Source organism: Tiliqua scincoides, chromosome 5 (assembly GCF_035046505.1).
Source record: "Tiliqua scincoides isolate rTilSci1 chromosome 5, rTilSci1.hap2, whole genome shotgun sequence".
NCBI classification, from domain to species: Eukaryota; Metazoa; Chordata; class Lepidosauria; order Squamata; family Scincidae; genus Tiliqua; species Tiliqua scincoides.
In genome coordinates, this window is record NC_089825.1 from 124,558,974 (window position 1) to 124,584,337 (window position 25,364).

The 25,364-nt window shown below is 45.0% G+C and overlaps 1 protein-coding gene across 1 annotated transcript; it reads right to left on the reverse strand.

Annotated features, from left to right (window-relative positions):
• Positions 1-6,249: 6,249 nt before the first annotated feature.
• On the reverse strand, positions 6,250-21,920 carry LOC136652296 (up-regulator of cell proliferation-like). Its single transcript, XM_066629225.1, is given in 3 exon segments — positions 6,250-10,890; positions 10,892-11,312; positions 21,764-21,920. Coding segments are annotated over 3 exon segments (4,812 nt in total). The 5' UTR covers positions 21,888-21,920; the 3' UTR covers positions 6,250-6,623.
• Between the last annotated feature and the right edge of the window lie 3,444 nt (positions 21,921-25,364).

Here is a 25,364-nt window from a genome sequence, read left to right on the forward strand (position 1 = left end):
CTGGCCAACCCCTGAAGCCCCAGTACCCTGTGTTAGTGATTGCCTAGCGATGTGAGGAAGACATCAGGATTCATTAGTCTCTTGAGGATGAGTTTTGGTGCAATCCTAATAATTGCTAGCACTGGTGCAGTGGCTGCTGTGCCAGGCCTAGCCATCACAAAAGTACAGGAAAGCATAATTTGATGACTTGGAAGTAGAGAGCATTGGCTGAAAGGGCTGTGCCATCCTGCTAGTGCTGGATCCAAAGATGTGGCCACCAGAGAAGGTAGGAGTTGCTCTGTGCAGCACAGGGAGGGTGGGGATGGGGTAGTGCTGGGCAGAGGGGGCCAGAGAGGGGGCAAACAGGCCCAGGAGGGGGGGCAGTGTCAGTGAAGCCATGGGCACATCTTATCCCTCCTTCCAAGACTTTTCCCTTGACATGGGGCTTCTCAGACTTGCACCAGCGATTGGCTAGCACAGATCTGAGAAGTTCCATTAGGAAGGATGAGGCTTCTCCTGGGGTAAGGGGACAAATGTACTCTTGCCCCAAATCACCTGCAGCTACGCAGCATAAGGTACAACATGGGCTGCCTGGCCTTGCTGGCCATGCTGGTTAGGACTGGGCTGCCCATTTCAGCTTCCTAAGGCTGCACTTCAGGTTTTTAAAAAATTATTTTTAAATTTTTTTATTTTATGATGTCCCTCAGAATACACAAACCACCTTTGTGAAGAGGATGGTGTGCCCCTGCCCCCCCGTGTCAAGAGATTGTCCGGGAGAGCTGAGGAATGTGATGTCCTGAGAGCATACCAAAGGCAAGTGTCAGTGCAGGGTTGTTCGCAAAGCTGGCAAGGAATTTCCCTGCCTGTATAGGTCACTGAGAAAACTTGCTTTGTGCCCATGTATCTACACATCTCTCTCTCTCCCCCACACCTGAGCATGTGCGCACATGCAATGTGTTTATGTTCACACAGCATACATATTTATATACAGTAGTCCAAAATTGTACATGCTGAACAAATAATTCACATTTCTCTATGCTCAATTGTTTCACATGTTGTTTGCTGACTATCTTTTTATAATTTAAAAACTTTGCTGGAAAATGCGTTCAGTTGTAATGGAAAATGAATCTAAGGAGATGGGAGGGGAAGATGGTGGGTCGACAGGGTTGAACCAGGAATTCCTGGATCAGCCCATGCCAAAGAGAATTCATGTTCTCTGGAATTAAAAGGGGAATTGGCAGCAACCCACAATCTTCATTTTTCACTCCTGCGTCAACTTTTGACAGTGAAGGCTGTTAAAAAGAGACACAGATGGGTGATTTTGAAGGGGTGTTCACCAGCTCATTCTTTTGTGAATACACAGGCTCCCCCAAACTTTATTTCACATTTCTAAGGCAAGTGGTGAAGATAAGATTTACAATTTTTACGAAGGGAGGACTTAAACTGACCTCCAAAGATAAGAAAAATTAATGACCAAGAGGAATTAGGGAGTTTGCAAAGAGACTATTTTCTTTATAAGAGAAGTTAAGAAGACGATTGAATAATAATGGATTTGAATTGCATGCAGTAAGTGGAATGAAAAGGATTTAAAAAAGAAAGATTTTGATTCTATTTGAAACCAAACTGAACATTTAAAGAGATTGTGGCTTTCTGGAATGTGCAGAATGTTAAACATTTTTTCTGGAATAAAGATCCAGTGAGAAAATATCAGAGTATGAAGACAGTGAACAGTGAAGAGAGTGACATTTGGTGGTGCAAGAGAAGAAATGCAGGAATTCAGTTAAAACATATTCAGTTTTCAGTTAAAACATAGAAGCCACGGAGTCAGCTCTCACTTTTGAACTTTTCCAACAGCTGTTGGAGAATTTTGTACAAAATTTGATAAAAAAAATAGAAGCAAAAATTGAAGGAATGTTGCAAAATCTTCAAAACAGCAGTGTTGAGTTGGAAAGACACTCGGAATCATCCTTAGAAGAAGGAAAGCACAAAGTTCGAAAAGCTCAAGAAGGAGGGGATATAAGTGTTCCCGAATGGGCGCAGTATACGATGGATGATGGAGAGGCAAACAAACAGGACAGGAGAATTCAGAGGGCTTTGGGAAAAGCTTTTACTACCTTTGGAAACGGGTCCACCACAAAGGAATGATGGACCAAGAATGGGTTACAATGCTACAGTTTTTATAGGGTTTTCTAAATAGGGGAGGGATACAAAGAGCATAAAGAAAGAGGGGTAAACATTCTTGGAAAATTACCAAGTAATCAGATAGAGAACATGGTCAGCATCTGTATCAGTTTGGAACGTTCTGTAGGAAGCACAGTGCAGTGTGTATTGACAGGGTGTTTACGTACAAGATATCCATTATCGAGGGCTTGGCAATCAATTGCCACTTTATCCCAACTATCCTGTTTCACACCCTTTCGTTCTTTACCATCTGTCCTTCCTTGGAGGCCCATATTTTACGTATTTGGCTTATCTTGTTTGGCCAGACCTTTCTGAGAAGAGGGTGGTTGGTGCTGACTAGTAGCATTCCTGAGCAAGGGAGAGAGAAGGGCCTAAACGAGAATGGCCTAAGTTTGGGAGCCAGGCATTGTGGGTACCTTAGTATTGTAAGCTGGGCATTTTGGGGACACAAGGAATTGAAACCAAGCAGGAAAAAGGTGACTGGCAATTGGACGTCTGTGTGAGAATAGAGGAAGAGAATCAAGATGGATCCAGCCTGCAGGTAAAGGACAAGGAGCAGATATGCACGAAAACAGTAATGAGACACAATGTTTTGGGGGGTGGACAGCATTTACAAGTGGATTGGGCAGACTTTGAACTGGGCAGGAGCAGGAGATACAGAGTAAATAAGAAGTGGAGTAAGTTGGTAAGAGGAGAGATACAGTTGAGTCTTAGATGGGAAACTATAAGGGAAAAAGGGCCCAATCCTGAACAGTGCATTCCGACTTACCAACAGCCCTGTTGCAAACGTGCTGTAAGGCACATTTGCAGCCCTACTGAAAGCCCAGTACTGGGCTTCCACTGGACATCCACCGGAGCTCCAACGCTTGTCAGTTGTGCGAACCAGCAAGCAGCGGAGAGGTGGCGTGGGGAGGCAGGGAGGAGGTGTTCTGGGGAGGCGGGCGGAGGGTGGAGAGGAGGTGTTCCGGGGAGGGGGAAGGCAGGGAGAAGATGGTGTTCTGAACTGGTGGAGTGAAGCTAAACCGGATCCAGACCCTCTATGTCGGGCTCACCACCGACCTTTCGGATGGCAGTGAACCGAGTAGCCCCATTGCGGGGCTAAATCTCCTTCTCTCGAGGAGCTGCTTTCCTTCAATGGTACTGCAGCCTTTTTGCACACAGGTCCTTTTGCACTCTGCACTAAGATCTCCTGCCTCAGCCATCCCAACTCTCAAGGGCTTGTTTCTAAGGCCATATGCAGTTCCCTTAGCTCAGCTCCAGCCACAACCACAAGTTCAGGCTGCAATAACTGGCATAACTGCCCAGGATCGTCCTCCCTGCCCCTGCCCAGGAATGCCTCCCTCCCCCCTCCTCCCCCCCTACATCTACCTTTTTTGCTTGTGTCAGCCCCTCACCAGAGGGGAACCTGGTGCAGAGACTTCTGTCAGCCTCCGCAGGGCGGTGCTTCTCGGAGCACCAGCCTGGCTTCCCCTCGAGGATGCGCAAACGTGCTTTACGGCATGTTTGTGACCCTCCCAGGCCGGTTCAAGGGACTTGGGCTGGCCTAACTGACAGGATTGCGCCCTTAATTATTATTATACAATAATATTAGGGGCATCTCCAAGGTAGGTTATATCAATGATATTGTAATACTTAGTTATGTTTAAAATGATCTCATGGAACGTGAAGGGCATTAGAGATACACGTAAATGTTGGAAAGTACCTTCCAGGCTTGGGGAAATGAAACCAGGAATTGTGTTACTCCAAGAGACACATCTTTTGTCTGGAGAGGAAAACCTCTTAACTCACAAATGGGTGGGTGAGGCTTAAGTTGCAGGTGACTCTACAAGCTCAGAGGTGTGGCTATTTTGATTCATTGATGTGTAACACTTCAAGTCTCTCAAGGACATCTGCAAGAGGGATCTGAAGGCCTTAGGAGTGGACCTCAACAAGTGGGAAATCCTGGTCTCTGAGCGGCCCGCTTGGAGGCAGGCTGTGCAGCATGGCCTTTCCCAGTTTGAAGAGACACTTGGCCAACAGTCTGAGGCTAAGAGGCAAAGAAGGAAGGCCCACAGGCAGGGAGACAGGCCAGGGACAGACTGCACTTGCTCCCAGTGTGGAAGGGATTGTCACTCCCGGATTGGCCTTTTCAGCCACACTAGACGCTGTGCCAGAACCATCTTTCAGAGCGCGATACCATAGTCTTTCGAGAGTGAAGGTTGCCAAAACTGATACTATACTAATTATCATTATCTGTTCTACAGATACTGGTGATTACAATGAAGTTTCAGATCCTTATCTTGACCGCTCCTCCCCTTCCAGAATAAATACTAAAGTTAGGTCAACACTTAAAATATATATTGAAGATTTAGGTCTGATTGACCCATGGCGTGCATTGCATCCTTGAGATAGAGAATATACATTTGTTTCCCTGGTTCACCATATCTGTTCTAGAATAGATTATTTTTTTGTATCCAAGTTCTTTCTATCTCAGATTACGCAAGCTGATACTGACCTTGCTGTTTTATCAGACCACTCTCCAGATTCGATATCCTTCACAATTTCGGGTGAAACTAAGGTATTCAAACCATGTCATTTAAATATATCTTCCTTAAATGATGAAAGCTTCAAATATATGATAAATAATGAAACTAAAGAATTTTTTTAATTTAATGAAGGAAGTGTCTCTTCACAAGTTTCTTTGTGGGAGGCATATAAGATAACATTGAGAGGTAAAATTATTTCTTACTCTTCCTATAAGAAAAAATTAAAGGCAATGCGAGAGGAGACATTAAAAAGCAAACTGCAATATCTAATTTGCCAGTTGGCTACACTGCTTTCACCTGATACTTATGCTCAATTACAAAAAGTGAAAATTGAATTGGAAGAGATAATTTCTGAGAAGGTGGAAAGTGCAACGATTTGTTTATGTCAGACGTATTGGGAGAGTGTTGAGAGATCAGGTAAGATTTTATCTAATTGACCAAAGCAGCAAGGTCTTAATAAACATATTCCTATTATAAAGGATGAGGTTGGTAATCTTTGCTTTAATCCTAAAGCAATAAATAAACAATTCTTCAAATTTTATTTTAAGTTATATGGATGTGACAGGGAAGCTTCAAATGAGGATATGGAATCTTTTTTTCAAGATGTGAAGCTGCCTGGATTAAATGTGGACCAACAACAGGTCTTGGCAGGCAGGCTTCCTGCAGCGCCCAGGTCCGGCGGCTCCGTGGAGAGCTGCCGCCAGATCCTGCACTTCCAGCGCAACCGCGGGAGGTTCCTTGGGAGAAGGGGACATTCAACCCCTTCGCCCGAGTAAGGGAAGCAGCCCCGCAATGGGGCTACTCACTTTAGCGGTGACCAAAAGGTCGGATCTAAAGGCCACACCTCTCCCCTCCCCGGAACACCTCCCCCATGCCCTGCCTCCCATTCTGCAGCCCGGTGGTCCAGGAGACCGCCGAGCTGAGGAACCCGGGCGACCGCTGCGCGCTAGCCCAGCTCTGGCTGGAGCTGGGCTAGCTCCAGCAGGAGTTCAGTGGTGAGCCCTGCAAACGTGCCTTAGGGCAGGGCCGTGCCGCAGACCTCAGGATTGGGCTCTGAATCAATTAAGTTGGACAGTATTTTGCAAGATATATTTAGCGAATGGAACTTTAGGTGGTGTCCTGAGTTTATTAGGTATTTGGGAATTCTTATTCCCAGAGATATCAGGCAGATGATTAAATTGAATCTTGATAAGCTAATACTTGATATCTCACTGGATCTTGATAAATGGGCATCCCTAAATCTGTCTCTATGGGGAAAAGAGAATACATTAAAAATGAATATTATTCCTCGCAATTTTTTAAATATATGCCAGAAAGTTATTTTAACAAGTTTTATACTTTGTTTAGGAAGTTCTTATGGGGCTCCGGAATGCCAAGGATTTCATTAAAATGAATGCAATTGTCATATAAGGAGGGAGGGTCATATAAGGAGGGAGGGTTTGGACAAAGGAAGCTGTCAGTTACAACTCTTATTAGGTGACATGCTCACTCTTTGTGTGTGCAGGGGGTGGAAGGTTACTCAAGGTTATTACATGTGAGCCACTTCTTCCAAGAGACTAGCCTCTACAAATTAGATGAGTATTTATTGAATAAGAACAAACATAGAAACACGTTTGTAAACTAAATGCTCTAAAAGAACTAGTTTAAGTTTTGCAACATAGATACATCCCACCTTTGGAGAGCAGAGTTTACATTTAATGTGTATATTCTTAATGCATTTAAGGTTTTCATGCAGTATGCAGATAATAAAGCAGTATGCAAAGCTGTTAGCCCATAAAATCTTTAGATATATAGCCCACAATGAACAAGGTCAATAAAGTGGCAGTCTACAGGACCGTTAACCAATAACACTGATGTTTACTAAGGGCAGACAGAATTTCCATAACCTGATCAGGCACTTGGGTGCCAAGCTGGATATAGCACAGCTTTAATATTACATTATTTCACATTAAAGGCCTCTTGAACGCTCTTCAGTGCTTGCTCCTTGGTTATTCTCTTCCAGTCATCAGGGAGGTCAGCACATTTGGCAGCATACTTGTCAGCAAACTGTTGGTTGAACTCATTGAACACAAACTTCCAGTAATCCGAGGCTGAGATGCTGGAATCAGGCTGGATGCGCCAGTTGGGGTAGTAAGTACGATACTCTTTATAGGGATGCCATTCGCCACCAGTATCCACATTTTTAAAACTGGTATTTGAGCAGACATCAGAAGAGCATATCGAATACACAAGCTTGTTGGTTTCATCATATCTAAACCATCCTAATCCTTGAGGTCGATGGATTGATGCAAAGTGTTCCTGGTGACTGCCCCCTCCAGCTTCACAGGGGACCTTGCAGAAGGGGCACTGCTCCCCACAGCCAAAAACACGCTTGAAGATCTCCTCCTGGGGCTTAAATGAAATGTTTGAAAAAACTGTCTCCACATTCATCTCAGACCGTTCTGAAAGAATGTCCTCATTCACCTCAGGGATACAAGCCTGCACCTCCTCTGAGAAAGGTTCAGTTTTAGCATCATTGTTGAAGAGAACAACATCCAGAGACTCTTTGGAAATGACAAGTTCTTCACGCATCTCATGCCTGAAACACTCCAAGAATTCAGCCAAAGTTTGATCTGCATGGCTCTTCAAAGCCTCTCTTGTCTTCTTTATCACAGGGGATAAGACTCTTCTCTCCAAAACAGCCAAGTCTTCTCTCTGCCTGTAATGCTCAAGCAGGTGTGTTTGGATCCAAGAATTCACAAAAGCTGTATATTGATTTATATACTTCACATAATCCTTAAAGTTTCCCTTCTCTAGCAATGACTTCTGCACAGTGAACTGAAAGAAACTCCGACTCCCATACTGAATGGACTGTCCACTGCTGAGAAAATCATCCACTATTTCTATCCCCAGCCTCTTGTTGAGGTGGTCCACCAGAGCTGGTTTCAGACACAGATCACAAAAATCCTTGGCTCTCTTCTGACAAGCATCCTTCTCATAATAAAGGTCTTTGAAGATGGAGAAATAGTGAGGCTTGACATTTTCCAGATGCTGGCGGGGGTCGTTTGCCTTGAAGAAGTCATTGTGCATCTTCTGAAACCTCTCAGCTGCTTCTTCCAATATGTAATATTTCAGTTCCACTTCAAAGTGTGGGGCAAAATGAAATTTCTGAAAATCCTTTCCTTGAAGCTTATCATTGATTATATTCAGCAATTCCTGGCAATATGTTTCATCATAGTCCCCTTTTGTACTACATTTCTCTTCAACGTAACTTCTACAAATTTCTATCAGGATATTAGCAAATTCCTGTGCAACGCTTACATAATCTGTGAACAAACCTTTAAACCATGATGTGTTTAAATATTTCTTTTTCATTTTGAATGGGGTTCTGTGAGTGACTGAAGTGCAGGATAAATCCTGAAACACCTGATTGACCAAACTGCCCCGACGTTTCAAATCTCTTCTAAGCTGATAGCCGATATCTCTACGAATGTCACGACGAGTTAAACTGTTTGGCGGTAATTCCAGTAAGGATACTTTCCACATGTTCTCAAATTCCTGTTTGAGTTCCTCAGAGTTAAGCTCGCATTTACACTCTTTACACTCTTTCAAGAGCTTGTTCACCTTTCCTTCCACAATTTTGGAGTAGCTGGCTTGCAGATTATCTACCTTACTTTGTCCCTTCATTATAAGGATTGTCTCCTGACACTTGTTCACTGAATAGCTCTCCAGCTGGTCCCGGAGCAACTTTGCACTTCTGATAAAGTCTTCTCTGTACTTTTCTACAAGGTGTAAGCTCTCTTCACCACTCTCAAAATAACTCTGTATGCACGCCAACATCTTTTGCTCTCCATTGGACAATTTCTGTTGTGCTTCACACCTTAACTTATCAAATGCACCAGCTTCTAAATCTTCTAGGGAATGATTCTGAATGTTGGCTTCAGCCTTGGACACCCAGAGATGCATCTCCTTCCGAAAATCCCACTCCCATTCTGAATATTTCACTGAGAGTTTATTATAGGCATCCACGACAAGGCTATTCCGGAAGCTGAAGATGAAGTTTTCATGTTTCACGGCATTCCACAGGCTCTTGACCCATTCAACAAACTGAGGGATGTCTTTAGAGGGTCTGTTTTGAGAGGAATTTCTCATGAATTCAAATAGGTACCTCTTAAACTCAGATACAGTTTCACTGTATCCCATATTCACTGGTGCCATGGGTGGGACTCCATGCCACAAGCCAGGGATGTACCAGTTGTGTTTCTCTGGAACATAGTCCATAATGTCTGAAAAGGTCACTTCCCGGCCTTGTTTCTCCATTCTTGCTGCAGCTTTGGTCATTTCATTGAGCTGCTCCAGGAGGCGTTTCCTGTCTCTCATATTCTGATCATGGGCAGACACATCACTGACATTCTGGTGGACAAACTGGCAGTTCTGTCTGTGTCCCGTGTCCTCCATCCTCAGAAATGCATGGACTACGATCTGCAGGATGTCCTTCATCTCTGTGGCATTCTCCATAGCCAGGTTCACGATAGTTATGTCACTCAGTCCAATCACCAGGGTGGCCAGTTCATTGTCGTGTTCATAGCTGTCCTCCAGTTTGGCCAGTTCAGGGGCCTTCAAGCCTTCTGTGTCTATCACCAGGATGAAATCACAGCCAGTTTCTGCCTGCAAGTTCCCTGTGACTCTAAGGAGGGTCATGAATGCCCCTCGTGTGCATCGGCCGCTGCTCACAGCAAACTGCAGCCCAAACATGGTATTGAGAAGGGTGGACTTCCCAGTGCTCTGCACCCCCAGCACAGTGATCACCATCATTTTGGACTGACCTCCTAGTTTCTTATGGAGCTCAGTCATAACATCGATTATCCAGCTCAGAGGGATGTTGGATGCATCTCCATCAATGAGCTCCACTGGGAACCCTTCCAGCATCAGGTCAGCAGCTATTCCTGGCAGGTGGACAAATTGCCTTTGCTCCTCTGATATATTGCCTTCCTTTACCATTGCACATTCTGCCTCATAGAACTGCCCCAACTCCCGCATAAAGTGTTCCACCCCCAGGGAACTAGTGGAAATTAATTTATCCAACTCTGCTAATTGCTGTGGATCTGTTTCAGCACAGCTGTTTTTCTCTTTATATTCTTCCCGTAATCTTGACAGGTTTTCCCGAGCGATACAATCCAAGCGGAACTTCATCCATTTTAGGAAGTAATGTTTCTCCTCTTGATGAAGATTCTGTATTCCATTAATAAATTTTGTGATCCCATTAGTAAGGTCACATTGATTCTGCTGTACTCGTAAATCCATCCTTTTCTTGTTAAGCTGTGACCTGTAATCTTCTGTTGGGGTATCTGCTTGGTCTTTCATCCTGCACAGCTCTTTCTCCACTTTGGCCACACTTTTCCACAAATCCCCTTGGAGTCTCAGCATTTTCTCTTTGTACCTTGGAACATCTACTATTTCCTCAACAATTTCTGTAGCATGTGAAATCCCATTGCGACAGCCAGTTGTATCCTCATCTACCTGCATCCCCAGTTCTTGGCCTACCTTGGCCATTTCTTCCATACTGACCTTCTTTTGATGGGAGTTCAATATGTTCTTTACAGTTGACTGAAGTGTCTTCACAAATTCTGTGGTATTTTGGCTTCTTCCTTTCACCAGGAGCTGTGACTTGTTCATGTTCAGCACTGGAGCTAATTGGTTGAGGAACCCCAGTGTTTCATTTGATTTTCCACCTTCAGGGTTCAAGATAAAATAGTATTTACATTCTGATTCCCGGAGTTTCAATAGCATTTCATATTCTTTGTCACAGATGCTCTCAGTTACTATAAACACAGCTGAGGATACTTCTGTTAAAAAGCTAAACTGTGTCCAATGTGACTCAACATCTCCACGGAGGTTTAGAACTGCAACTGGATCTGGAAAAAGATCTGAATTTTCCCTCCCACCAGGAAAGTAGCAGGAGATTTCTACCAAGCCATCACTGATCTCTCGAGGGACATTCCCACACTCCATATCACGGTGTACAAAGAAATCATGGTGCTGTTGAGGGGGACTGAGGACCTCATTGAGGAGTTTAGATTTGGAGAGACTGCAGCTTCCCATTCGCACAAAGGAAATGGTTGGCATGGAGGTCAGCACCAGGCTCTCCTCTCGGAAGCCTCTGCTCTCTGCAAGGGAGTGGGGCCTCCATTTTTTCACTATGTCCCTCATGCCCCATAGGATGAATGTGCATTTGGGAACATCAAGGGGGGGGGAGAATCAAAGGGAACGCAAACTGGCACATGGACATTTTGAGGAAGATCTCCTGCTGAAGGAAGCTTTCTGAGCAAAGCAGGATGGCACAGAGGACATCAAGGGGGTTGACAGAAACTGCTGAAGCTACTTCCCTCAGAGAAAACACCTCACTTCCTACTTCAGCTTCCTCATTCACACATGAAACTTCTTCAACCTTGTGCATAAGGCCAGTATTCCTGGCTGTGCCATTGAGGGCCATCAATTTTCTCAAGAAGTGCCAAGGTAGATCTTGTAAAGTCTCAGGAGTGACATTCTTCAGTGTTTCCGAGTTGATTTCCAGGACTTCTCCCATGGAGAGCTTCTTGCTGTTTCTCTTGTTAAGACCCAGCTTCATTAGGAAGCCCATAACTCTTTCTGTGGAAAAGAAAGGAAACTGTTACTCCCATGAAGTGTGGTATATATTGAAAGAAGCAGAGAAGTTTTCCTAGGAGGAGAGAGAGCTTCCACAACCAATCTTTTCCCATGGTGCGGTGGGATTTGGGGAGGAGGATCAAGGATTCTTTCTATATGGGGTTGAGGAATCCATCATTCCTCCAAACAAGACTTCTAGCACTGGCATCCTGGGTTGACTCCCAAGCAGCAGGGCTCAATGCTGGGCATTCTTGTGGAGGCCGCCTTCCTGCAGCTCCCCCACTCCCCAGACAATTGTGGCGAGAGAAGCACTTGTAATGCTGTGCCTGAGGCATGGCACCTGGACATACTTGGGGATAATATAATGACATCTCTGCCAACTGCTTCCATGAGGCCCATGTCAGACCAACTGGAAGGAAGGGCAAGCATGAGGGCCCAACACACAGTCTTTCCGCTTGCAGTGTGTTACGGTCATAAGGCACCACAGAAAATCATGTACAACATCTGGATAGGCACCGTGAGTTCTCTGATCATGGCTGTGCATGTTACACTTAAAACAAAAACTGAAAGTCTTCTTCAAGGTGCTGGAGAATTTGTGCAGAAAAGCTGCGTAACGGCCAAGGCCAGTACGTGCCCTCCGTGATGAGAACTTGGGCCCAAGCAAAAAAGGAAAGGCAGGCCCATCTCATGCTATCTCTGCTGTGAGGAGGCATCTCTCTGCCCAGCTGATTATTCCCAGCTGTGGCCTTCCGCAACAGCCTGGGAGTGCTCCTCATTGGCGGATGATTGATACATCTGGGCCAATTAGCACCCCGCACCCCCGGTTATAACCTCCCTATTCTAGCCCAATACTCACACGACCCTCGACCTTCTCCATACCACTGCACCATTCTGCAAAATACGTAAGTCTGTCTATTTTATTTTGTGCACTTTAATAAAAAGATTCGTGCACTTAGCTTGGTGTACTCCTTTCCTCCAATCTCTAAAAGAACTGTACAGGCTATGGGCTGGCCTGAAACAAGCTGCATACTGAAGCCAGTCTGAATGGGGCAAATTTGCATGAGTTTTCCTTTGTTTTGCACCATGATCGTCTGCTTCTGCTACTAACAGAGGAGGACAAATCCCATTTTCTTTCAGGGGAAAATTAATCCTCCTTTTCCCTCTCTCCACTAGCAGTGCCTCAGGCCCCTTGTCATTCATTCATTCATTCATTCATTCATTCTCTCTCTCTCTCTCTCTCTCTCTCTCTCTCTCTCTCTCTCTCTCTCTCATCAAAATGTATTAGATTCAGTACCATCTCTACATGAATAGTAGTACCCAGCTGTACCTCAGAATTCCAGGCAAATGTGCATCTTCAACTACCTATCTGTCATTTCTGCTTGAACTCTTCATAGCTATCTCAAGCTCAATATATCCAAGACTGTCTGAAGCCACCATCCCCTTGCATCCCCTTGCATCCTCTTGACAATGTCATTATGTGCTCTGTTGCACATGCTTGAAACCTTGGCTTTCTCTTAGACTCCTCTCTCTCATGTTCATTCCCCATATTCTGTCTGTTGCCACATCATGCCACTTCTCCCTGTATGACTTTAAAGGAACATGGCCCTTCCTCTCTGCCTGCTTTGCAAAAACTCCAGTTCATGCCTTGGTCATCTCCAGCCTCCTCCTTGCTGGTCCTCCAGTGGTTAAATTCAACCCCCACCTGTGCCCAGCATTCTATTGCCAAAACAATCACTTTCATAGCTCAGCTACATCTCTCCTTCCACTTAATTTTTGTAAAAGATTATTTTAAAATCTGTTTAAATGTTCAGAAATACTGTACTGACAGAGCAATCCTACGCATGTTTACTTGGAAATAAATCACTCTGTGCTGAAGGGGGCCTATTCTCATAAATGTGTTTAGGATTTCAGTCTTCATAATGCAATACATGTGACAAGACAGAATGAGGTCATTATCTATGTGCTATCTAAACTTAGCACGTGAACAGGTTCCAGCATTTTATAGATGAAAATCAGGACACAACTGGCTGTGGCATCTGCTGACCCAGGAAAAGGAGTCTGCCAGATCAATAAGCAGAGAAAACATAAGCCACATAAGTCTCCTGTGTTTTCTGTCCTCCAGAACCTGGTACACTACACTGGAACTTCTCACTGGGAAAGGGGCCAGATGGAACAAAAATGCCCTGTCCTTGTGCTGCTCTTCCACAAACCATTGATTTGTCAGTGGGGAAAAACTGAAACACCCAACATGACTTGCTTTCATTCACACAAAAGCAACTTCCTTCACAGAATCCCTGCTTCCATACCATAACTTCATTCAGAAATATTTCCCATAGGAATGTGGAGCTGGAGAATTCTTACTGTCAAATATGTCCACCTCCATCACATCCTGTCCAGGGTCTTGTTTACTGGACACATTTTCCAGATCTGTATTAAAGCACACACACGCATGGGGGGGGGGGGGGAGAGAGAGAGAGAGAACTGAAGATAATTAAGGGCACAATCCTAACCTCACGTTAGGCTGATGCAAGTCCCTTGCACCAGCCTAGGAGGGTTGCAAACGTGCCATAAAGTACATTTGCACTTCCTCAGGAGCAAGCTATGCCAGCGCAAGGAGGTGTGCTGGAGCATGGAGCATGGAGCTTGTGCAACAAGCCTTGCGTCAACTGAGCTGGGCTGATGCAAGGCTCTGGGGTGGGTGGGGAGGAGGTGTTCCAGGGCGGGGGGGCAGTGGAAGATGGTCCCATGGTGGAAGGCTGGACTGGGATTTTGGCTGTCATTGCTGGATCCCAATCCCTGTTCCTGAGCAGCACGGAGTGGCTTCAAGCCACTCTGCTCTCCTCGGACTTGTGCCACCTCAGGAGGTGGCACACATCTGAGGAGACCCATAGGAGCTTACCCCTTACCTATGGCTGAGACACTTTGGCACCCTATCTCGCACTGGATACAACGCAAACCTCTTGGTCTGCCTGTTACATTGCAAGATAGGATTGCACTGAAAATGTTATTCTTAGTGTTATTCTTCAAGGCATGAGAACATCATGGCAAGGGAAGGATGCTGCACACACCAGTTCCCACAGAACTAGTGTATCAGTACATTAGTGCAGTGGTCTCTAAATCCTGGCCTGCTGGTGAAATGAAGCCTGTGGTGAAATGAAGCATCTGGCCCACGGCAAGCCTCTCCATCGGGCCTGTGGCAAGCCCTAGAATCCTTCAAAGACAAGGAGGATGTTCTGTGCACAGCCTTCCTGGCCCTTGGAATGCCCCCTAAGTCCTCTGGGAGGACTTAGAATGTCAGCTCAAGTTTGCAGAAAAACCAGAAATGACGTTTTAAGGCAGTGATTTTCAACCTTTTTCATCTCACGGCACACTGACAAAGCACTAAAATGGTCAAGGCACACCACCAGGCTTTTGACAATTGACAAGGCACACCATGCTTCCAGTGGGGGCTCACATCTCCCATTGGCCCTATTAATAAATGACCTTCCCCCAAATTCCTGTGGCACACCTGTGGACTACTCGCGGCACACCAGTGTGCCACGGCACAGCAGTTGAAAATGGCTGTTTTAAGGCCTAAAAGGCCTTCGGAGGGCCAGAAAGGGCTTTCTCAACCCTCCGAAGTCCTTCTTGGGCCTTAAAACTTCTGGTTTTTCCAAAACCCAGAGGACTTAAGAGGCATTCCGAGGGTTGGGGAGGTCATGCACTGTACACCCTCCAGAGGCAAGCACAGTTCCCCTTGCTTCCAGAGGGTCTATGTGGGTCTGACCAGGGGCTCTGACAGGGCACGTGGACAGGCAACTGCTGTAGAGCAGCTACAAGCAGCAGCTACACGGTGCCAGGTTTGTTGTGCTTCTTGCCTTTTGGATTTTTTAAAAAAATTATTTACTGCTATTTGGGGGCTGAGGAGATCCTTTTCTGGTGGGAGAAACCATGGGGCCAGCTCTGTGGTGCTTCTTATCTTTCAGATATTTTTTCCTAATTCATGGGTATTGGAATTTATTCAAATTTAATATACATTGAAATAATATAGACTTATTCAATATAAATTTGATTATATAAATTTATTCAATTTTATTTTTATTTTATTTTTTCTGACCCTCCACTCTGTGCCTGATACGGGATGCTGCCCACCTGCTGAAAAGTTTGGAGACCCCTGCATCAGTGTTTTACAGACGTTACATTCCCCCTCCCGTAGCAACTGAAGTGCTAGAATGTTCTGTAACATCACAAATGCTGCAGAGGTAGGTTTAGCCAGGCAATGCCCAACATCAGTTCATCTTCTGGGGGGGGGGGGGGGAAGTAAAAACAGTCAGTTTAGTGGGAAGAAAACTTGGGAATTAGGCTGTGTAGGGTCACACACTGCCAGAGGTGTCGTGCAACTGAGTTGAATGAGTGTCATCAAGTTGGCCACTGGTTTGTTGGGTCACCTGTACCTGTTATGTACTAAAATAAAGATAATTTGGGTTATACCAACCCTAATGATCCCACTACATTTAGGTTATGTATATGATATTGTAATTTATTGTATATGGTCTGGTATTATTATTATTATTATTATTATTATTATTATTATTAACAGTATTTATATACTGCTTTTCAACTAAAAGTTCACAAAGTGGTTTACAGAGAAAAATATGTACGAGAGGAAACACATACAGAGAAATCTGTACAGAGAAAACACTGGTATGGGAGAAAGTCCACCATGGGGTGAAGCAATGAGCTCTTGCGCCAGGTGACGCAAAGCCTTGTGACTGAATAAGAGTTCTAGTATTAGCTCTGATACTCTGAGAACTGACTTATAGTAACATCTTATTGGTTCCCTGCTATGTTGTAATAACACCTCATTGGCTCTTGAAACAATCAGTTTCATTGGTCAGTTTTGGGTTAGAGAAATCCACTTTTTGTTCCACAAGGCAGTTGTGTTTTCCTTTTCTGGTTATTTAGCTATAACATTTGATATAACACAGATATTTCAACACAGTTTGTTTCAATGCATTCTGCATTAAATTACCCATTGACCAATATATAACATTGGAATTATTCTCACATACCATGTGAGAATGGTATGTGAGAATACCATGTGAGAATGGTATGTGAGAATTATAACATGTGGAATTATTCTCACATACCATCATGTTATATATTGGTTGATGGGTAGGGGCAATAAGAGAGAGGATGACAGTTGGCAGTTTGAATATTTGCATCAGCAGAGGAAAAAGGAGGAGGCAGGGAGAAGGGACAGGCCGTGGCTTTGGGAATCCAGCGGGGTGGCAGCTTCGCTATCTGTAGTAGACTCACTTTGTTTCCCCTGTGTCTTTGTTGAGGATCTGTGCGGTATTGCAAAGATGTTGCAAGTCTCCACTGCTTTCTCATCCACAAGGAAAATCAAACCAGTAGCACTGCCCTAGAACTTCCCACCACTCAGGAAACTGGCAACACTCAGCAAACCTTTGTCCACCCATACAAGAGACAAGGGGGAAGCTGTTTTTTACCAAAATGTACAAAAAGTACAAAGTTCAGCTTGCATCTCTTGCTGCCAAGCCGGGTCATCAGAACAGCTTGCAACGAAATGAAAGCTATTGTCCATCCAAAAGAAATAGAGAGGAACAAAGAAGTTCCTAAAACGAGCGGTAAGGATGGTGTCCCACTAGCAATAGGTCACAGGTTTTTGATACCTGCCATCTCTAAGTAGGGCTGGGAACGACTCCTGCTTGAAATGCTGATGAGCCACTGCCAATCATCATAGATAATACTGAACTGAGTGGAGTAATGGCAGTGCCATAGCTACTGCCGCTGGTACCTGGGGTTTGATCTCACTGCCTCACCCTTGGCTGCTGGAAGCCATACTGGACTCTACTGGTCACCTGGTCTCTACTTTAAGATATCCCCCCCCCCCCCCAGTATAGGCCAGGTCTACCCAGCACTTGAAGCAGTGGGTACACCTGGCCTCTACTTTGAGATCCCCTGGTGAAAGACAAGTCTATTCAGCATCTGAATACCCATACGCAGCTGGAACACCTCTGTTCCTGAGCATGTTGTGATCAGTAGGGGTGGGGTCATATGGAGGAAGCAGTATCAGGCTACTAGGAGGATTAATTATATGTACCTGTACAGGCAAACAATGTTGGCACCCCCCATTATACCCGGAACCTCAAAGAACCGATGATATGCTACGATTTTCGTGCCAACCAGAGACACAGGGTATGACAGGCATGCAAAGCTGGCATGCCCTTGTGGCTAGTACCCAGGGTGAATCACCCCCAGCCCCCTGCTATGCTACTGAATAATGGTCTGCGTAATGGTCTTATTCAGTGCAAGGGAGCATCATATGACAGAATTTAGGAATACCAGTTCACAATCCTTACACAATTACATCCAGTTATGAATATGCCAAACCAGTGTTTCTCAGACTGGGTTGGGACCCACCATGTGGGTCACAAGTCAATTTCAGGTGCATCCCCATTCATTTCAATGTGCTTTTTAATTTTTAATATATTAGACTTGATGCTCCCATGCTATGTGACTGCCTTTGGGGAAATGTGACAAATCTGAACTTTTAATAGGCTGATGTATCTGTATGTGGCAGATACAACTTTTAATATGTATATGCTTTTAACAATGATAGTCAGCTGGACTTACTCCTGGATAAGTGTGGGTAGGATTGCAGCCTAGGATTGTTAAAATTTCCTGCATGATGATGTCTCTTCCGGTGGGTCCTGACAGATTCTCATTCTAAAAAGTGGGTCCCAGAGCTAAAAGTTTGAGAACCACTGCGCCAAACCCCACTCTTTCCCTCCTGGAACTGGGAAGGAATTCATGATTAACTCTAACCCAAGCCCACCATTAACCTAGAATTTAGTCTTCCAGTACTCTTTTCTCTCACCCCAATGAACACAATACTGGCGTCGGTAAGTGGCATGGTAAAACTTTCCCCCATCTCAGAGTCAGTCTTTTCCTTCAAGCGTGCCACGGCTGGGTTCTGCTACTGATCCATTTCTAAAGGTGACCTCGGCATAGATTAAACTCCATCTAGGTACTATTAAGTCATCATTTCTCAGTCTCAGTTACCCAGTCTGAGAAACAAGTAGTGGCCTACACTCATAGGAGTGTCGAAAGTATAAGGTCATAGAACAATGGTGTTTTATGATGAGTTAAAGCAAGGGGCCCAAATTCCAGCCTGGGAGCCACTTGCGACCCTTGGGGACACCCAATCTGACCCACGGGGTGTCCCCAGTCTCCAGCTGAACCTCTGGCCCTCCAGAGACTTGCTGGAGTCTGTGCTGACCTGATGCAACTGCTCTCAGCATGAGGGTAATTGTTTGACCTCTCGCGTGAGCTGCAGGTCGAGGGCTCCTTCCACTGCTTGCTATTTCATGTCTGTGAAGCAGCAGTGACAGCAGAAGAAAGGCTGGTCTTGCTTTTTGCAAGGCCTTTTATAGGCCTTGAGCTATTGCAAGACCTTCATTCATCCATACAAGTTCCATCTCTAATATATTCATTTATGTAAATTTATGAAAATTTATTCAAATTTGAAATATAAATTAATTCTTTTTTCCCCAGCCCCTGACACAGTGTCAGAGAGATGATGTGACCCTCCTGCCAAAAAGTTTGGACACCCCTGAGTTAAAGTACTGCATTCATGATTACATTAATCAAGGTCATTTGCACTTCTGGGTTCCTCTTAACTGGACTTTTGTTTTAAAGCATGGATCTCCAAACTAGGTCCTGCTGGCCAGATCTGGCCCAAGGCAAGCCTCTGGCTAATGGCAACCCTCTAGCCTGCAAGAGATTTCAGCCTGGCCATGCAGGCACAGGTGCAAGGCACAAAGCCTGACCTTGTGAAGGCAGCGGCTTGCAGAGCTCTTTTGAGATCTGCAGAGCTGTTGGAAGCACCATGTGGGCAGGCACCAGTGCCAGAGACTTAAAAGAGGCCTGCAGAGAACTGCAGCCTGCTGAGAAGGAGCAGGGCAGGGCAGGGCTGTGGAGAAGCAGCCACCTTCCCTACCAGTGCCTACGCCTTGGAGCGTTGCCACCCGCTTCCTCTGGTGGCGTCACTCTGAGGATGACCACACTGAGAGTGGCTGTGCTGGAGGTCACAGCCAGACTCAGGGCAATCGCACACCTTGGAGTTATGCTGCCTGCTTTCTTGGTGGCACCAAGAAGCCACCAAGCTTGGGGGGGGAGGAGCGTGCAGAAGGACCTGCCACCCCTCTGGGGAGGCCTCAAATGCCACCCAGTACTATGTGGTACCATGTGGCTCCATGCAGCTGTGCCACTGTGTGCATTTGTTGTTTGGATGCTCAGACTCCAAAACTCCTTCCCAAAATGCAAGGACTGAGCTGCGGAAACTTTATTTGCATAGATGGGTGTGTGTGCGCGCGCACGCGCATCACAGATCCTCAGGCTCTAAAACTCCCTCCCTCCCAGAATGCCTGAACTGTGGAGACTTTTTTTGTAAATGGTGAGGGGGATGGGGGGGAGGAGAGAAGCCCACTCACCTGCCTGGGGCTGGATTGCCCCACGCTGCAAAGATGGGCTTGTGTGTGTGAGCTTGCCTCTTTGTGTGTGTGTTGCATCAGGGCAATAGATGGGGAAATGTGCTACAGATGTTTTAATGTGAAAATGGGGGAGGGGAGGAGAACTTTGCCCACCCACCTGGGGCTTCCATTCAGTCCAGCAGGAGTACTCCGTGTGCATTAATGTTTTGGAACCACTTTGCAAACATTATACTGTATATCTGCTTTTGGAAATTAAGTCAAGGGTCATATTTTAGTGACATGAATGAGACGGTGAATGAGACAGATTTGTGTAAGTTACTAGCAAAGGAAGGGGTTGTTGGAATTCAAGCAGCGGTAATCATGATCGAGCTAGGGTAGGAAAGGGAGGGTGTGTGTGTGGTTCAAACAAGATACAATACGTTCCTCATGCTCCTGTTTTCACTTGACACCAAACTCTGAAAACTCCCTCTTGATTGGGATGAAGAGGCTTTATTTGAGGAGGAGAGGAGGAGCTGGCTAGGGTAGGAAGGGGAGGATGTGTGTCTGTAGATCTCTCTTACTGCACTTTTAATAGCAACTGTAGCACTTTATCAGCAACTGCAAGCAATAAATCAATAGATTTTATCAGCATCTGTTCAGGAATCCTGCCCACTTAGGGAGCTGTGGGGTAGGACCTGTGTATGCCGTGAGAATGAATGCCATTTAATGCAAAAGCGAGTATCAACTGTGGGTATGTGTGTAAGCATGTGGGGGGGGGAGAGGGTTAAAACTAAATATGTTCGTCATGGCTGCAGTTTCCAGTTGAAAACATGAATACGCAAGGACCAATTACATGATTTTGCAGCTCATTTCATTTGGTTACCCTGCCAAACAGATAGGCTCCATATATGAAATAACACATGCAGTCATGATGTGTGCGCATCGTGGAAATGCCCTTTCCCTCCCCACTTTACTTGTAGACCTCTCTTATTGCCTTTTGTGTTTGAGAAAATTTCTAAAGTGCTTGCAAATGCGAAGAAAGGAATTTGTCTGGTGCCCCTCAAAGATGTATTTGGCTTTATTGTTTGTTTATCTGAATTTTAAATTTAAATTTATTTATTTTTCCAGCCCTTGACAATGTGTCACAAATACGATGCAGCCCTCATGCCAAACAGTTTGGAGAACCCTGTTTTAAAGCATTGAGTAGAGACAATCAGATTAAGCCAAAATATCCAGATTTATTTAAAGATAATTTGTGGACATGGATCGTGTAAGGGAAGCAGTGAATCAAGAGATCTTAATAACTACAGTATACAGGTCATGTCTCATTATCCGCTAGGGTTTCGTTCCAGAACCCCTAGTGGACAAAAAAAAAATCAGTGGATAAAAAAACAGTGCAAAATAGATTTAAAGACCCACTTCCAGGTGACTCCCTGCTGATACATAAAATGTGTTAAATAAAAGCAATTTTGAAAAAATTAAAAAGTGTGTCCCTTTACAATTGTGGTTTAAAAACAGCTTTTCTTGCTGTTGTAGAGAGGCAGTCAGCAATTAGAAATGCAAAGGCCCCCCTGCCTTGCCTGGCTCAGCTGAAGAATGGAATGATCACTTGCATGACTGTCTCTCTACAACAGTAAGAAAAGCAGTTTTTTTAAAATTGTGATTTTAAAGGGATGCATTTTTCCCCTTCTCTTAGGATCAGCACATTCCTTCTCATTTGCAGTGGCTATTCGTGTTGAGTCAAATCTGTGTATAAAAAATTTGTGTATAACAAGGTTGGACCTGTATTTAGGAAAGGGGGAGGGAGGATTCTCCTGAACAGTAGCACTCTGTCTAATTCACCACTTGCTGGATGTCATAAATCCAGAGGCAAATCTTGGAGGAGTCTCCTTATGCTTTCCAGAAACTGCTGGCTGCCCTGCATTTGTATCTTAAACAAAAATGTGCACATCTTTTCCTTTGGGTTAAATAGCTTACCTGAAGCATATTCTTCCTCGGAGATGACGTCCTGGGCAGCCGTGTCATCCAAGTCAGGGTCGGGAGGTTTTTGGAGAAAGGCCCAAAATTTTCCACCAGCCCACCGGAGAGTGTCAAAGGCCATGGGTGCAGACAGTCGTAATGATCCTGGAGAAAAGCCATCAACACGTGATCCGATGCTGTTAGATTGTATTGCAGTGTTGTATCCTGTTTTGTATTACACATAACACCAATTTCCAGCATAAACAAGCCACATGTGTATTATATATACATTTGTATTATATATACAAATTTGTATATATAATATGTATACATATATATAATATGTATACACATTTGTATTATATATACAAATTATTATATATCTCACAGAGAGAGAGAGAGAGAGAGAGAGAGAGAGATATTAACAGTGAGTTAGATTAGGGCCAGCCCATCCTTGATGACAACTGAAGTGCAACGGATTAATGAGGGGGGGCACCCATTCCTGACTCACCTCCGCTGCTTCTCCATCAACTCGCTTGATTGGAAAAGGAAGAGGAGGACAGAAAGGAAGTGTAGAGGGGAGGAGAGGGCTGAGCTAGAATGCTGGAGAGTGGGAGGAGCAGAGGCTGGCACATCATTGGGTAAGGGGGGCAACATTTTGCAGGCTGCCTCAGCAGGTCTTGAGCTGGCCCTGAGTTAGATGAAACAATTTTAAACTTTTGAACAGGCGCCTGAGGGGGACACACGATTGAGACATACAAAATTATGCACAGGAAGGAAGGAGTGGATAGAGAGATGCTCTTTTCCCTCTTACACAACATCAGAACCAGGGGACATCCACTAAAATTGAGTGCTGGGAGAGTTAGGACAGACGAAGGAATATTTTCTTTACTTAGCATGTAGTTGGTCTGTGGAACTCCCTGCCACAGGATGTGGTGATGGCATCTGGCCTAGATGCCTTTAAAAGGGGATTGAACCAATTCTGAAAGAAAAATCCATTATGGGTTCACAAGCCATGATGTGTATGTGCAACCTCCAGATTTTGGAAATGGGCTATGTCAGAATGCCAGATGCAAGGGAGCAAGATGCAAGACCAGGATGCAGGTCTCTTGATATCTGGTGTGCTCCCTGGGGCATTTGGTGGGCTGCTGTGAGATACAGGAAGCTGGACTAGATGGGCCTATGGCCTGATCCAGCAGGGCTATTCTTATGATCAATATGAAAGGGATCTGCATATGAACTGGGGAGCAGAATTTTATATATGTTAGTATACATGCTTACAAAACCTGTTGTGAAGGGGGTGAGGGATAGTTTAGTGGGTGATTGGAATTATAAGGGAATATCTGAAATACAAGAAGGTGATGGGATAAGTATGACAATGTAACTGAGGAAGAAGTACTTAATATACCAATGGGTTGTAAAGAACATGGGAAAGAAAGCAATGTCTTGAAGTTTGGACTACACAGCTAGGCAGAGTGATGAAGTGGAGAAGGTGTTAATTAACAGGAAGGGGGAGGAAGAGTTAACTTTGAAGTAGAGAGTTAGAAGAACTCCAGAAGGCCAGATGGCCATGGGAACAAGCAGGAGGGTACCAGAGCCAGGAGATAGCACACAGGTGCAAAGATGAGATCACGCCACAGGCGAAAGCTACATGCAGGAGTTCTGATTGGACAAAGCGGGCCAGGGTATGTGATTGGTCCAACAGTACAAGTGGGCCGAGCATGATTCAGCAGAATTGAGGGATGATGATTGGCAGGCCTTTCCATAAATTGGAGCTGGGTCTTTGTTCTTGGTCCCCTCAGAGTTGGTATATGCCAAAGGGAAACTCTGCCGCTCTGAACATCAACTAGGAGAACAATGTAACCTGTACATAGGCATGCATGTCAGTAGTTTAGTTCCAGCTAGCTTTTTTAATTTTGTAGCTATGTATGTACTGACATCTCTAGTTGCCCTTGAGGAGCCCACTGTGATGGGTGGCAGTTACTTAAAGTACAGTGGTGCCTCGCATAACGAAATTAATTCGTTCCGTGAGTCCTTTTGTTATGCGAGTTTTTCGTTTTGCGAAGCGCATTTTCCCATAGGAATGCATTGAAATTTAATTAATGCATTCCTATGGGCAAGAAAAGTCAGAACAAAGTCAAATTTGGTTTACAAAGTGTTTATTAAGTGCTCTTTAAAGGCATACATACTGTACTGAGGATTTCAAAAACGGGGGATGCTGAGTGGGGAGCTTGAAGGCTCTAATCCTGTGCACACTTTCCTGGGAGCAAGCACAAAGGGACTTACTTACATAAACTGACATGAAGATCCTCCGCTTACTAACATCAGAACATAAGAATGGCCCTGCTGGATCAGGCCATAGGCCCATCTAGTCCAGCTTCCTGTATCTCACAGCGGCCCACCAAATGCCCCAGGGAGCACACCAGATAAGAGACCTCATCCTGGTGCCCTCCCTTGCATCTGGCATTCTGACATAGCCCATTTCTAAAATCAGGAGGTTGCACATACACATCATGGCTTGAACCCCTTAGTGGATTTTTCCTCCAGAAACTTGTCCAATCCCCTTTTAAAGGCTAGGGTGAACGGGATCATAAACTGACATGAAGATCCTCCCCTTGCTAGGGTGAACGGGATCATAAACTGACATGAACTGACATAAACTGACATGAAGATCCTCCCCTTAAAACAAAACAAAACAAAACAAAATTCGTCTTGCAAAGCACGGGTCATAAAAATTCATTGTGCCAGTTACCAAACTTCGCAAAATGCTTTCATTCTGTGAGTTTTTCGGTGCGCGAGGCATTCGTTATGCGAGGTACCACTGTACTAACCTCAGTTATTAATAAAATTATTTACTCTGATTTCTGTAGTGGTGTGTGCTCAGGGGAGGGCTTGGATGACTCAGGAGAACCCAAAGGCAAGTGCGTAGGGACTGGGGCGGCCCAGGTCCCTTTACACCTGAAACCAGCAGGAATCATTCAGCAAAGACATTCCCCACCTCTCTCAAGCAGGAAAGGAAGCCTCTGCTGAGATGAGGCCTGTTGCAACAGGAACACACATCTTCTAAAAACAAAGCAAGCTGCTCTTTTATACTATTGATGCATTTGATCATCATGTGACCTGACAATTTCAGCCATAACAGAAATGAACCATTTAGATGCACCAACACTTTACTATGGCTCTGCCCCAGGACATCTTGGGATTTTGTCCCATTCAGGTGCCAATGGGCTATTTCTGGTGCAAGCAAGCTGCATCATAACATGGCTTCAACAGTGCAGATCCCCATCCAATGGCAGGGAGATGGGCAGGCCAATCCAGTGCAAGTTCCCCAGATGCAGTAGTACTGGCACGGCTTGCACTGCATCCTGGGGGAATTTAGCAGGCAAAAGGGCTTCCAGAGGTAAGAGGACATTTGTCCTTTGCTCCAGGGTAAGCACCAGCAGCCATAATGGGGCAACCTGCGCAAGCGGCAACCCAGACCTGTATGAGTTCAAACAGGGCCTAGGAGAGGGGGGTAAAGGGGGTAATTTGTTCCCCGGGCCCAGGGTCAAAAGAGGGGGCCCAGAAATTTCCTGAGATCTTACGTTTTCCTGTCTACTCAGACTTGTTGCCCGCACTG